This window comes from Antrostomus carolinensis, unplaced genomic scaffold (assembly GCF_000700745.2).
Source record: "Antrostomus carolinensis isolate BGI_N321 unplaced genomic scaffold, ASM70074v2 scaffold7174, whole genome shotgun sequence".
NCBI lineage: Eukaryota > Metazoa > Chordata > Aves > Caprimulgiformes > Caprimulgidae > Antrostomus > Antrostomus carolinensis.
This window is the reverse complement of record NW_010310020.1, coordinates 2,341-18,740: the sequence shown is the minus strand read 5'-3', so window position 1 is coordinate 18,740 and position 16,400 is coordinate 2,341. Positions and strand designations below refer to the sequence as shown.

At 38.1% G+C, this 16,400-nt stretch overlaps 1 protein-coding gene across 1 annotated transcript; it reads left to right on the top strand.

Moving 5' to 3' along the window:
• Positions 1-5,068: 5,068 nt before the first annotated feature.
• Positions 5,069-15,259, top strand: LOC104523613 (homeobox protein CDX-1; the record flags this gene model as incomplete). The annotated part of the gene is made up of 2 exons (XM_010166260.1): positions 5,069-5,655; positions 15,114-15,259. Coding segments are annotated over exons 1-2 (585 nt in total), but the record flags the coding sequence as incomplete, so codon positions are not given.
• Between the last annotated feature and the right edge of the window lie 1,141 nt (positions 15,260-16,400).

The window sequence follows — 16,400 nt, the reverse complement described above, 5'->3', positions numbered from 1 at the left end:
TTCCTGCCACACAATCAAAACTCTTCACTAGCTTTGCTGCCTCTTGCATCTGGACATGGTACAGATATGATTCACATCACTGAAGGCACTCCTATTCTGTAGAGAATAAAATAGACCAAAAACTTTGAAATCTGACTAAGGACAGTCACTGAAAAATTCGAAACCTCTCCTTGCCATTCAGCTAGCTGACCACTAGCTGTCCCCATTGCTTCACAGGAGTGAAGTGATGGAACTGTAAGACTACTTGGAGATGAGCATGACTCCAAAAATAAGTGCTGATACTTAGAGGGGAAGAAAAAACAACACAACACCCCCCCCCCCAAAAAAAAAAACCAAACAAAAAACCCCAAAACCAAACAAACCCATGAAAGCTCAGAAAAATTTAAATGAGCTATTACAGTTCTGGAAGTCTGCAGATAAGAAATGGATGCATAGGGAAAGGTCTACATCCCAGGACAGTGATGTGGTTACAAACTGAGACAGAGCAGCATGGAAAGCTGAGGATACAGTCATAGCAGATCTATGGCTTTATGAGATGAGAAAGGAAAGCCCTGAAGACCTATTCACTTAGCAGAATAGGAATAATCAAAGTGGAGTGGAGCATTCTGATGTTCTTGCCTACCCTCTGACCACAGCCATTACATCATCATCTGCAGTATCTGACAAAACCATCTTAAGACATGTTTTCCCAACCAGTACCTATGGTAGACACTACTTCCTAAACTCAGAATATAGAGACTATTCAAATATAGAACTGGAAAAAATGTGTATCAGAGAGGCCATAGGGTGAAAGTGGTTTAGGCCAATCTCAAAACCATAAAGTTCTTCCCTCTCTTGAGAAATCAGGACAATTTCTCATTTCCATTCATCTTTTGGCTCCTCAATGTGAGCCCAGAACACAGAATTGTTACTATATTTGTTAGATTGACAAGATTTTGGATTTGGTCTCTCCACAAATCAACTTAGAGGAATCATGTTTCATATTGATAATGGTTGGGATTTATTATCACATAGCAGATGCTATTAAGAAGGCAGAATAGTATTTTACAAGGCAATTAATTCCACCTTACTTGCTTTTTTAGCTTTAATGGTGCTACTCACAAAAGAATAATGAAAGACTGCATATGCTTAATAAAATCTATGTTATAAATTTGGATGCTATTTATTGCTTTTTGTTCAGCCTTTGTAAATCAGACCCATTATCTGCTATAACATTTGCTCATAAAAATCAAAGACAAGGCAATGTCATTTCTGACATGCCCAGACTCCAGTAGACCCCTCTAGCCAGTGAAGCTGCTAATATGTCATATAAGGGCAGCTGTCACTCAAGTCAGATATTTAGATCAGAATCTACCCTTCTTCTTTGCTACATTACAGTCAAGCAAAGATGAGAAGGGCAGTAAAGGTTGAGATTACTATATCCTTCAAAATACATTTATATGGAAAACATTCTCAGGGAAGAGAGACATATTCCCACTTTGTTACTTCAAGCTTCTGCTCCAGAGGGATCTCCCTCCTACTTGGCCACTATCACTCCTGCACATCAAAGCATAACGCACTAAACCAAAATGCTTGCAGAGAGCTTTATTCAGAATAGCAAAATGAAATTCAGAATTGTCAGTGCAGGATTATTAGTAAAATAATGTAAGAAGTAAAATGCGAGTTCTAAATTTCACCATGTTGGAGCAGAAGAGTTCAGAATTCAAAATATATCTGCAATTTTCTTTAAAATGCACTAAAATCCTGAATAAAAACTCCTCCCAGTTTGAAATCTACAATTTAGTTCCAAATTCTGAACCTTGCAGTATGCAGTATCAATGTACATAGAAAAGCTGGGCATCTGATGCGCCACTAGCTACCTAGTGAACGCCTGTGTGAAGTGAACTGTGATTTTTTTTCACATATGAACGCATTGTACTAGTGCATTCTAACAGCCTTTAAGCTTTATTCACCAAAATAAGTAGCTCCAAATACTGTGAACATATAGTACTGTGAACATATAGTACTGTGAACATATAGTACTGTGAACATATAGTACTGTGAACATATAGTACTGTGCCCAAATACTTTACAGATGTAACAACTAACTGGAGAAACTTCTGATTTTTTTTTTTTCCAGAAGCAGCTTTGACTGAAGAATACTATATTCATAAAGGACTGGGTATACATATAGCCTGAACTCCCCAAGATGACACCTGTTACTAACACATATTCTTGCTAGAAAGTATGAAAAGCAATTCAAATCTAAATCCCTTTATACTTTGTGTTTGAGAACCTAGGAAAATGTTTAGTTCTAAATGAACTATATCAGTATGTGATTATTCACATATCCCCAGCAGTTAAAAATATCTAAGTCTAAAGAATGTGGTTCAACTAATAAGTTAGATTCAAATTATATAAACTAAAAAAACTCGGGCTAACCGAAGACAAAATACAGCTTGCTGAAATCAGAGCAGCTTAGGGTACTTTGGAATCCAAAGGGGACAGTTTCCTGCTTAGTGGTCACGGCATGTGGCCAGAGGAGTGAAGTATTGCCAGTTTAACAATCATACATTGTAAAGTTCTTTCCTTCAGCAGTATGGAACAAGGAACACAGTCTCCTTCAATGTCAATATATACACATATTAGCTGAAAGCATTAAAAGGCATTTTTATGTCATAATTACTGATTTTTTTTCTAATAAATATGAATAAACACTATTTTACTGCTTTCAGAATCAAATTATACCATTACCAAAAAAAATGGATCAAAATGTTTCTCATGTCACAATGTTACAGCAGGATAGAGAAGGAATGCGCGACTAGAGTCTGGTGTATCCAACACTCCTCAACACTGAAGAAGGGCAGATCAAGATCCAAACTGTGCAGTGAGACCCAGCCCTTCTGCAGTGTTTCGTGCTGTTGGTATACTAGCTATTTAAGGCCTGCAGGAAAAGTTCTGTCGAAATGAATGAACATAATTGGAACATTTTCCAGACAGCTGGAGGGCTACAACTAATGCTACTGTAAATGAGCAAATGCTGCTTTTTTCTCTGGCTGATTTATTGGTCCACCTGCATTCAGGAGAGGTACAGAAATGCTTAAAAGGATAAGTCTTCCACAGTTTTGAAGAGGAGGAAAGGAAATTGAAACCAAGTTACAACAAAAAGCTGTAAAAATCTCTTTGTAACTACTTCACTATAGTCTGAACTTGGGAGCTACCAAGCAACCAAGTTGTCTAGATGATTGAGAAAGGGAGTAAAACACTTTAGTAAAAGAAAAAGTATATATAGATCATGCTATATTTAAATCTCACTGCATTGATAACTACAGACACAGGCTGTCTAGAGACAACTAATTCATAATTAGACAAATATGATTTGTTTTGCTGATACAAGAGAATCAAGCTGTTCAGATAATATGAGGTACTGATTATTGACCTCCCCAGATCGGAGGAGTCTATACCAGCAGCTATACTTGATCATTTTCAATGGCCAGCTGTCACAGATGTGTAAATTGCAACTGAATAAGCTCACATATGCAAGCAGAAGAAAGAGTTTCTGCTAACTTCCCCTCACCTAATGATGTTAAAAAATACCTTTCAACAATTATGCTGGCAAAACATCATCCTCCAAAAACTCATAAGAAGCAAGAAGTAAAAGAGTACAAGGTTTACCCTAGAGTACAGTAGGAAAATCTTAACAAATACGCAGAGAAGGTAGCCTGTGCTTCTCCACCTAGCCCTGAAATTAAGAGTCAAAAAAGCTTTTTCCACAACTACAGCCACAACCTCTCTAGTGAATACAGCCTAAGGACAGCATTCCCCCACAAAGGAAAACAACGGTGTTGTCAGGTGTGCAAAGTGATTCTTTCCTCCTGAGAACCAGGAGGAACCTGTAAGTTTAAATGGTGTTAAAGTGCAAAAGAGCCTCAAAGAAAAAAATACACCACTGAAGAAAGAAAAAACTCATTATACTTTGCACCTGTTTAAGAAAAAAAAAAATCCTTTTAACAACTTGGTTCATTAATAAAGGTGCAATTAAGTATCACATCATTAAAGGAACAGGAATGAAAACAGAGTACATTCTCATTAAGAGACAATGGTAAAGTACCTATCTCAAAAAAAAAGAATCAACACTTTCTCTCCTCACTCCTGGTTATAGATAATCTCATAGGAACTTGTTATTTACAAACACAGGATTGCTCCTGAAAGTTAGGAAACTGCTTTTTTGAGCTAAAAAGCTAAAACTTGTTCCCATATTTCTAAGAAAAGGTGTCACTTATTGTGAACAAGCACAGCAATGAGAACAGAAAAATCTTTAGGGAAAACTGCCACTCATTTCAATATCACAAACAAGACACAAGCATAGGGAAAGTGACAAATTTTGCATTCTCTCAATAACAGATTCTCTTTCTGTTAACATTGGAAGTTAGAATAGAGAAACTTCAATCACTGTGGCAAGGAGCCAGCTCATGAATAGGCTTGCTAACATCAACAAGACTATTCGTATGAACAAATGCTCAAAATGACTATGAGACCATGTATATCCTTTGTAATGTTAAAATCAGGAGGATTACTCTGGTTTCTAAGTGCTCTCCCACATGGACTAAGAGCTGAAGTCAAGAAGAGTGTTCATGTGAGAAACTATGTAAGAGCTGCAGTTAAAGACTGAACTGGTCGTTTTTTTCAGTTAAAAAATATAATATAGCACATTATAACAAAAGAACTACTGGACTAGCAGATACCAGGCTTTAACAAACTGCAGTCCAGTGTCTGAAGTTAGATTCTGACATGTAATGCTCAAGAAAAATACTATTTCTGCAGTTATTGGTTAACTACGGCTGCAATGTTGCTTGAAGACCATGAGATTTCAAACTACATTCAAAAAGTATAGAACCAGGATGGTAACATAAAGGATCTGTGAGAAAGGAAGCACTAGAGCTAGCAGCAAGGTGGGGTTGCCTGCATGGTCAGCCCTTCATTTGAATGCAAATGTAATTTTGGGGCAGGCAGTTATCTGTGACATCAGGCAGGACCTTAGTAAACTGTTACCACCAGCACCTGGTAAAACCATTGTTAATCATGTGTAGTAAAGGGACATCAGGGCTAGCATGAGTCATTTATAGAGCCAGGCAGGGCTAGAAAAGAGACAGAAAGAAAGAGGAGGGGAAGGGAGATCAAACAAACACTGTGAGGAGCAGGATGTCCCAGCAAGACAAAGCCAGGCTGTGAGCATCATGTATGTGAGTTATCTTTTGGATAACGAAACCAGCATGTATCCAGGATCTGCAAGGTGCAGCAGCAACAACCTGCCAGTGCAAAACTTTGTGTCTACTCCACCCTATTCCGATTACATGGGATATCATCATGTGCCAACTCTGGACACCCATGGACAGCCTGCGGGAACCTGGGGATCTCACTATGGCCCACAGAGGGAGGACTGGAATGCTTACGGCCCAGGACCCTCCAGCACCGTTGCTGCTGCTGCTGCACAGATCAATGGCTCATCTCCTGGACAGGTCTCCTACAGTTCTGCTGACTACAGCTCCCTCCATCCCGCTGCATCTGGGGGGCTACCTCCTGTAGAAACAATTAATACACAGCAAATCTCTCCCAACAGCCAAAGGCACAGCTCTTATGAATGGATGAGGAAAACAGTGCAATCCACTTCTACAGGTATGGGCGCTGAGGTTTTACACTCAGAAGAGATGGTACTTTTTTTTATTGTTGGTTTTTTTTATTGCCTGGTTCCCTGTTTAGAGGGAAGCATACAGTTCACAAAGAAAAATCCTAATTGCTCTGAAGGATTCTCTTGCTAGCAGTTAAATACTGGTTTGATTATTAGTCAGCTGATCAAAACCAGCATCTATTTCTTATACTTCTTTCTTGACCTTTAATGCTGAGGCAAAAGAAAAGCAATGTCCTTTGACAGTGAAGTATTTTCACTTCAGGTGTGTTAAAAAAAAGTGATATCAAATAATTGTTTTTAATAGGAGTCCTAGAGATTGGAATGAAACAGCATGTCTTCAGAAAGAAAGAATGATGAAAGTATTATATTTCACCAACAACTATACTTTGCTTATTTTCCTCCAGTTTTAGATTACATATGAAAAGTTCAAGTAAAATATATACAGTAGGCAGGTTGGAAATAAGGTTTTGTATTAGAAACAACCTCTCTAAACCGCAGAACACTGAAATGAAATAAGACCTGCAAGTTCAAACAATGAGTCGATGCTTTAGAAACAGGAATGATAAGGAAAGGCTTCCTTCACTTTGTAGTAGTAGCTCTCAGAATATGCAGGAATACAAAGAACCAGGGTAACACAATCAGTTAATACAGCAACAGATCAGACCGATGCGTAACAGTCAATGAGTGCAAAACAATTCTTCAGTCATATTTAACCAGTAAAAATAAGTCATGAAGATGAGGAAAAGGTTCTGTTTGATTGTGATCAGGAACAACAGAAAAAATATAAATATTGAGCATCCCTAAAACAAAAATCTGTACCTTCTATGAATAGAAAACAATTATGAAATGAGAACAGGGAGAAGAAAAAGAGGGAAAACTGCCTGAAAAGAATAGAGGTACAATCTGCAATATAAAAGTATTTGATCCTCCGAGGTGCTGAGCAGCTTTGACATGCACTGAGATCAGTAGAAATTAAGGATGCTCAATACCTCCCCTAAAGAGATGGTCATAGTATTTCAGTGTTATATCCCAGGAAGGTGCCTCTCCTTTCAGCCCTTCTTCCCACCCCAGCTCTGTTCCACACTTCCCTGTAAATAATAGTTTTCAAAGCAAGTAGTGAATCAATCTCTGACAGAAAAGTAATTACTAAAAACATACTTTTAAAAAATGAAAGCAACTATATAGAAAAATTGTCTTTATTAAAATTAGGCACCTAATTGATATGGACATCCTCACTCCTGCTATTTAAAAAAAAAAAAAAAAGTGCTAAAAGAGAAGCTATGTTGAAAACCTCTCTACACTCATGGTGAATAAAAATTTTTTTTGGGGGGGGGGGGTGGTGAAAGAGTAGTTGGGCTTTCTAAAACCGTATTTGTTCTTCACTGAATACTACTCCAGAAAAACAAAAGAGAGCTGGTCTTGCAAAACCTTACAGCTTACTTTTGAGTAGTCCTTATAAAGCAATGAAATCGCTCACAAACTATGTTTTACAGATGGCAGAAGAGGTGCTCAAAAAACCCCATTACTTCTCAACTCTTTACCTACCTGCCTTTTGTGCCTGTGGATTTAAATTGCAGCCTCTCTGAGAGAAAGATCTGATTTGATCTGTCTGTGCCATCCCTTTTATAAAGGGGATGCTGTGAAAGATCTCTATATATAGTATTGAGATATCATACAGAGATATAGGTATAATAGACAATAACATTCTAACTGCCTCCCTAAGCAGCTTGCTTAGGGCTTTCTAACCTTTCAAATTTCAAGCCTGCAAGGGTCAGAGCATTCACAGGAGGTGAAAGCTGTATGCATACATCAAGCATTACCCTTCCATCTCTCAAAATCTTCAGGAATTTCAATAGAGCCTCTATATAGGCAAGAGTGAAGGAATCACACTTATTATTTATTAGCTTTCCTTATTCCCTGTGAAATAGATATGAGCCACTACTCTTAAAGATAGATGAACTGAGGCTCAGACTTACCTGAAGTGGTCAGCAAGAAAACAGACAAATTAATTTTATCATTTGTTCATTTGTTGTTGCAAAATACTAGTTATCAATAATATTTCACTATGGAAACAATAACTATTAAGGCAAGCGATTTTTGCAAGATATTCTTGAAAGTGTGCAAGAAAAATTCCTATGATCTTATCCCTTTAAGATCAGGACAGATTCTTTCCACAGGTTTACTTACATAGAGTAGTCTGACTTGTAACAGCTACAGAAACAAGGCCCAGAATCCATGACATTTGCATCGCCAGAGATTTCATGGTTAGCTTCTCTTGTTGGTGCTTTGTGGCCTCAGGACCTGCCAGATGACAAACAAAACACTTTATTGAAATTTCTACCACTGTCTCGTGGTCTTTTGATACTGTTACCTACACAACTAACCTGGGACAAAAGAAGATATGATTTCATGTCTTACTCTGTGACTTTAAAAACAACATCCAATATAAAACCATGTCTTCAACTGTTGTTAAGTAATTTATTGAAATGTATGAGGTTATGCTACTTGAAACCACTGGAAGATTTCAGATAGTCAGCGAGATTATCATCCTGGTTTTACTAGATGGGTTCCTGGAATGCACTTCTTGTAGAAAAGCCCTAATAAGGCTTTCATCCATCATTCTCTCTGGTTGAAGGATGTGCGAATGTGTTTTCCTGCAGCTTTGAAACTGGAGGGATTTGGACTTGATCCTAAATGCAGTGCACATAGGATTCAATGCCTAGTCACTGCATTCTTGAGGATGTTCAGGATACAGGAGAAAGCAAATGTGTTTTGACTTGGAACACTTTAAGGAGGAACCACTGACTACTTAGTATGTTCAACCAAGAACAGAGATTGAAAAAGACCCCTCTCTAGCCCTTATACTGCCCTGTCCCCTTCTCCTACACCACCACTTCGACAGGGTGAGCAAAGCAAAGGCAGATAGCAATTATAGCAGAGGACATAAAAGCTACAACAACTAAAGATTTGAGGTGGCAATTCCACATGCACACAAAGCATAATTACAGGTAAATTCTTCGATAGACAGTAGAATAAAATCACTTTAGAACAAGTTACAAATCTCCTCCTGTTGATTTCAATATTTTTATGGAGGTATGCAATCACTCACACTGGAGTGGACTTTACTTTTTTGTCTTTGTGACAACACAGCACACATCTGTGGTATAACTGCCAAAAACAATGGGTTTGAACAGTTAACTACAGGAAGTTCCAGCAGCAATGAGAATTTGCTCACAAAACTGAAAGTACATCTTAAGATCTGAACTTAAGTTACCATAAAACAGGGAGGGAACAAGTTTTAAAACAGAGGTAAACTATAAGCATAGACTTTTCTCATAGATGATAACTATGATATCACTCTTGTTCAATAAAAACTTACTCTGAAGACAAAGACATGCTGATGACAGGTGCTCACAGCTTCATTACCAAATGCACTGTAACATAACACATCTAGAGAAGAAGCAAGAAGTTACATTCCCTCAAATCTAAGGAAGAGAAACAAGCCTCTTAAGAAGCCATTCCTGCAAAATGCTGGATGCCTAAAGAACATACAACACTTGGAAAAAATTTCAGCTAACCACTTGCTTTTTAGTCTGTACAGTCATTGGCAATGTGATCTCCCCTGATCTTGCCACTTAGAAATCCACCTACATTTTCTGCAGGCTGGGTCCTTCTGCCAAACAAGATCCATACAGGGCAGTCTGCCCAATCTTAAACCTTGTTTAAAGGTGATAAAAAATGATTCTGCTTTGGATTCAGTTACTTCTGTATGATCATAGAATCGCCTGGTTGGAAAAGACTTTTAAGAACATCAAGTCCAACCGTACCTGACGAAGTGATAGAAAATTTTACACTAGCACAGTGAAGGACATTTGGTCAATGAGCTTTATTACAGAATAGCAGAACATACTAAAGCTGAAAATATCAGCATTTTAAATAGAAGTCAACAGAAGGAAAAATTCTCCAAGCCTGTTGAAAGGTTCCAATTCTATGATCCTATTCTGTTCTTTTCGGCATGAGTCATCTGAACATGTATAACAAGAACAAATGAACAAGACTCATCAGAAAATAAAAACATAGAACGTCACCAGGTTTCACAAACCTTTATGTATCCAACTTTGCAAAAATGAACAGTCCTACTCATCACACTAAGACTTCTGGAAGGAATATTATTACTCATTATACAGGATTGGATCCATGTAACATTTTCTAATACAATAGCAGTGTGTACTTTTGGTTTTTTTAATTTAACTTTACAGAACATCATATGCAGCAAAATGTTCATCTTCAAGACTTATTTAAAATTACTTTTGTTTCACAACTTCAATTAAGTCAGTGAAATTACAGTAGGGAGGAATTTGATCCTTTCTTTTCCTACACTTTTAAAGTGCATAAATATTTAAAGATAGTCCCAAAACAAAAAGCTGGGGCCTGATCTCTGACAGTCCTTATCTTTATAGACTCAAAACCTAATGCTAATCTCTCTCTTAATGCTGAACTAAAATAAAGATGCAGATCTGAACTGAGCATATCTTTAGGTCAGAAAGCTGTTTCACATTTCAAGCTGACTTTAGCTAGACTGCAATCATCAAGTACAGACATTAACTCCCTCTGAAACGATGTTAAACTATGGAATCCAGATTACAGTGCTTTATATGTAATCCAACAGTAATCTGACATGATTCTGTGATTCTTCTGTCTAAATTAGGTAGCTTCTGGATTTTATGAATGATGCCACTTTCAGTGGATGAAGAGTATTCCTGAAAAGTTAAGAGAGGAGGCACTGAAAAAGGGGCCAGGGCTAGTTCTAATGCTAATTTATTTTGCTTTGTAAACTAGTTGTGAGGTCCGATGGTGGGGTTTTTTTTTTCCCTTTCCTGGGCTACATTGTCTGAGGTTTTGAGGCCTATCTGTCATATTGAGGCAACAGACCCTTTTAACACTTCACTTTGCTTTGATATGCAGTCTTGTCTCTTCCTTCTCCCTCTTTTCTTCAGGAGTTATATTGCCGGAAAGGGTGATGATTTTCACAGCAAATAAAGAGGCCTTCCCCTAGCTTTATTGTCTTCAGAAGAAATGCTCTGTGAATTTTATGACCAATGGGAAAGCTGTTCCCTTCCCCCAACTCAAAACTTGACCAGTCACAAACATTGCTAGAGTGGGCGTGATAGAACAGGACTGTTAAACTATATCTCAGGAAAATTTTTTCTACTTCTGAAATGCCTTCTTTCCTTTACTCCAAAGGCACTCTTCAATAATCATTATTTGCAAAACAGGTTTTTGATAAAGCTCACTCTTCTTCAATAGCTCATTAAAACCAGGAAATCCACTCCCCCAACACAAAGGCAGTCACACTGCAAAGGTACTTGCTTCAAAGCTCTTTTGTTCTATTTTTCTTCCACCCAACTACTAATAACCTCTCCAAACATTTGTGATGGCATAGTATAACTATCCATGACAGAACACATTTCCAATAAAACTGATGCTATATTGCTGAATAAAGTGATAATCTATCACTAATAAAAGATTAATTAAGATTGCAGAAAGATTAAGTGTTGTAATTTTACTCACCTAAGTGAGTAAAATATGCAGGATTTGACTAAAGAATTGAACTAAAATATTAACTTTTGTTATTGCATCATTAAATTCTGGCATTATCTCCTAAAGAAGTCTGAGAAGTAAAGAACATCCTTCTGCTGTCTGAGGTGAATCCTTTAGTCCTTCCTCAAATTTTACTCAGGTCATACTTCTTGATATAACATGCCATCTCTGTAAATAAAAGCAGTAGAAGATCTGCAAGATTTGGCTCAGAATGCAGTAGAGTGGATCTATTCCATCTAACAGATGGAATTTAGAGGCTAAAATCCCAAACTCTTTAGCAATAGGTTTTGTTGCTGCTGTTTGCTAACTTTGGCAAATAAAAGTGTACTTTGCCTTTGAAAGGAAATGCCATATGCAGAGTAATTCCAACCCAGCCTCCAAGAAAGGCATTAGGAATACTCTCACTGATATCAGTGAGAATCTGGGTAAAGGCCTAAGAGTAAAACATCACTCTGACAGAACTGAAAGTATCCTCTCAGAAGACCCTGGCAGATCTCTACTCCAATTATCTGTTGTCTCTCACTGAAGGTATTACCCTACATAAAGTATCAAATTATTAAAGACAAGATTTATGGGACAAATCATAGAGACTTTTTCTCAGACTGTCATTGACTTTTTATGAAGGAAAAGTCTCCTTTTGCTTTTCTACCTTTTAAATTATTCTCTTAACTCATTTTAAATAAATAAATTCTTTCAAAAAGAAACCAGATATTATCACTACTAAAAATAAACTGAAAGCTAGGCATCGAAAAGACTTTATGGGAGAACGTTCTCTTCCACATACATTTAATTTCTTCTTCAGTTTAAAAAGCAAAAAAACAAACCCTCTCCCTCCTACTCAGACAATAAGGGTTTAAGCATTTAAAACCAGAAACAGGAAGGTTTATCTTGAAGTTTACCACCTTGTTTTGGCAAAAGAAGAACATTTGATATTTGTCTACGGCTTCTGAATGAGAATAGAGTTCAAGATAAGATCACCTTGTTGCTCTTTTGTGTACTCCATCTTAACAACACAAAGGAGACTAAAGAAACATTTTAAACATTTTGTCCCATAGAATGAACCCAAATTCTCATTTAAAGAGGGAAAAAAAACCCTAACCAGACCACTGGCTAGAGAGATCAAAAGTTAAAAAATATCAAGTGAGACAGTAAAGCACTGCAGGTGACCATATGTTAAACAAACAATTTACACTTCGAATGAATGAAAACAAATGTTCTAGTATTTATGTGGACTGAACTGAATAACTGCTGTTCTTTAGAGACTCTAAAATTCCTACCATAATGTTGTAAAATTAACAGCACTTTTCACTTGATTATCAGTGTAAACATAATTGGGCTAATTCTGCTTTCACTACAGTTTTGCAATGCTAGAAATGCTACTGAAATGAGAATGCCCTACAGATCTATCCCAGCCAAGCACAGCACAGCAGATCCTTCACAGGGAAGTTAACAGATTCGAGTCAAAGTGGTTTTGGCTGCAGGGACTGAGTGGAAACCCCAGCATAAGGAACAAACACAAACATGCACAAGCTTATTTTCCTTATTGAAATACACCAAGTAAACAGACTGATGCCCTCAAGACAGTTGGAAAAAGCCCATAGCATTGTAAACTCACTAGTTGTGCATAGAGCTTTCCCAGGGTTGAACACCATGAAGCATGGAAGCTGAAGGATGAAATTCTGATGTAGACCTTGTTCTACAAGCCTGGGAAGAGTCCTAGAGAAGCCCTGTCACAACTTATTATCCACAACCAGAGGTGTAACCACATTTGTTTACAGCATTGCACTGACCAGGATTTCCAGTGCTAAACAACTCAGTATCTAGGATCTATAGAAACAGCACAAAAAGGACCAGAGCCTGAAGAACCTTCCCAGGCAAACAATACCTTGGTAAGCCAAAAATTCTTACAAGTAGCAAAGTACTCACTGTCAAATGCTGGAAGATAAAAAAGTTAAATGGCTCTCAAGGTATTACCATACAGTGTATAGAGCAAGTGGAAGGCAATGTTAACTTTACATATGTTCAGCTATTGAAACAAAGAGACATTACATCTCGCCCCACAGATGGGGAAAAAAACCCAAAAGACAACATTAACCCATGAAACTAAGTCATGAATTAAGGGATAAAGGACTGCAAGATTCTGCCATAGTTCTGTACCCTGAATTCTCATCTTTGGTGTTACTTAAACTTCAAAAGCAAGGGGAGTCAGAAGGAGGGGCTGGGGAGACATCGGGCCTTTGGTCCCACTAATACATGAAAACGCCAGCTATTCTCTCCCGCGGGGGGGAAGCTGGTTGCTATGGGGCAGCGTGCCACGGTGATCCACTCAGAGACTGAAATTTTACCAACTCACTGTCTGAATATCTATTTAATTCCTCTCCATTCAAAATTAACTGCTCTTACTAGGAGTGCAATTATTATGAGTTTGAGGAACTTTTTTTGAAGAGCTAGGCATGCACACATTCATTCCAGAAAGAGATCTGTAAGCAAACATGAGCTGTTGTATGAAGCTCCATCTGCAGCAACAGCAGGCTGTTTATAGGCAGCAAGCCACAACATGGCCTGGGTTTTATGCATCATTTGAAAGAGTCTGAATCTAAGGGACCTGTTCTACTACAGTGACCACTAAGGACACAAAGATCCGTGACCTACAGCACCACAGTGGAACACACTGCAAAAAAATACCAACTAAAAATAGATTCCCTGTCACAGACAATTTACAGTCTAAATATATACATCTGAAGAAATGTCCATATAAATATAGATAGACGAGGAAGCACAAAAAATGGTAACACTGGTCTTAAGGATGACCCAATCTTTCAAAAGTGCGGGAAGATCTTAGGCTAGGGCCCAGGGGCCTTGGTTTTAAGCAGGTGTTGATCTCCGATATATTGGTTGCCTAATGTGAACATCACCAAGAGAAGAAAGGTTGGTGAGGAAGGAAGCATCAGTAGCCTTCCCCATTCTCAATTCTCCTTCACTACTGCCAACACATTCTGTCCGCAGAAATTGTCCTGTGTGGAATCCATAAAATTCTGGCTCCTTGCATCTGTGTTCACTGGCTCATGTCATTTGCCATTACCTTTTAATGACCCAGATACTGCTGAGCAGTGTCTGCTTCAGTCAGCTGTACCCACAGCTGAAAGGATGTAGCAGGGCTGCTTGCAAAAGAACAGATGCTGCAGTTCTATCATTGCTCAATGCCCTTTGTTAAGTATTATTGCTTTCTTTTTCTCTCTTTTACTAACTGTCATCTGAAAATCTGTTACTATTCCCTGTGCTGTTATCAAGTTGTGGATAGACTGCACCAGACTTGAAGGAGCAACACAACCTCCAAATTGCAGTAACAATCACAATATTGTACTGTTTTTTCTAGCAACAAGAAGTGAAGCTCACAGTTTTTTCTGTGCAGTAAAATATCCTTCCCAACTTCCCTCTGAAGCAGGTAGCCATGTATCAGCTTTAGGGACAGAGAAACAGGGATTCAACACCAGGCAGGAAGCCTGCATCAGAGCTGGGAACAGAATCCAGGTTTCCTGGCTCCTTGTTCTTAACAAGAACGCCTTCCCTTTCTCAAATGATAACACAAGGGTGATAAAGGATACGAGAAGCACTTTATCATCTACTTACTAAGGAGCAAACCCAAAATCTGATGGTATGAACCTCTTGTGTTGTAAATCAAGACTGAGTCCAGTGCAGTCAAGGGAGTTAACTCTGGGTAAGTGCATAGTGAATCAGGCCTAAAACACCCACAAAAATATTTTCAAATGTAAAGCCAGATATTTTGTGTTCCTAAAGTTAAAAAAATTCTAGCTTGAAGCAATGTGTTCTTCTTTCAAAACAGGTAAAACAAGAACAAGAGAGAAGTACCGAGTGGTTTACACAGATCATCAGAGATTAGAATTAGAGAAGGAATTTCATTACAACAGATACATTACAATCAGGAGGAAGTCTGAACTTGCTGCAAACCTAAGACTTTCCGAGAGACAGGTAGAGTATGGATCACCCCGTTCAGGATTTCCTTTGAATTTATTATTGCTGATTAGCATATAACTGTACTGGTTAAGAACACAAAAATGCCTTGAATGACCAAATAATACGGCTGGGTTCCCTTTGCAGTGTGGGAACTCAGACTATCCAGCTGAAAGGCCTGTTGGCACTTATTTTTAAATATCCCATCGGCACTACTTCAGCTCTCATGACATCAGAGCGCTGTGCAATACAGCAAACACCAGTCTTCCATACAGTCCTGTTCTGAGAAACAAGAGTTGAAAAATATTAACAAAATCCTGCCCAGATTTCTCTCTGTTTTACTGGGGTAGTAGTAGCAGGGAGATTTTTGCTGAAATTTCTAAAGCAGAATTCCTGGTTCTACTGAAATCAATGATAATTTTAGAACCAATTTGAACAAGGTCAGTCTTAGAGAATGGAAGTGATGAGCTCAAGTATGTTCAGGACACTTTAAGGCATTTATTTCTTTGGTTGTCTTTTACTGTTTGTTAAAGATTTCTTACATACTTCCTACTCCTTTCTCCTGCCTCTATTTCCTCCCACCAGCTCCAAATTCTACTTTTATTCCCACGATGTAAATTAAAACACAATCCTTTCTGGTCAAAAGATAAATACAATTTGCTTTGGAACACTCTGTGCCACCCCCTACCAAAGCAAAGCAAGTACATGGCCACTTCAGCTGGTTCATGCAAACAGAGATAAGATGCCACAAAGACACTCACCACACGGCCTGAGCCTACGTTTGGTCTCATTTTACTTGGGAGTTTCTTGATGCAGTACACTGAAGTATAAGCAGCAAAACAGAAAATTAAAAGCTTTACTGAAGGATCTCCCTGAATAGATTTCAGGACACAATACAGTTTCTATTTGCCAGCCATCACAGCACTATTATTCAGTGTCATTCATTGAAGATTAAGCCTGATTCACCATTGTTTCATGGGCTCTACTGAGCAGGAATAGTCCAAAATCCACCTCGTTGTAGCACTGCTCATCCAACGTGAACCTGTCTTACAAAGCACACACTGAAAGAGCTTACAGAAATGAAGGAGCAAATACCCATTTTGCAAAAATTTCTCTCCTGCTGAATGTATTTAATTATTGAAAATTAAAATTAGTACAT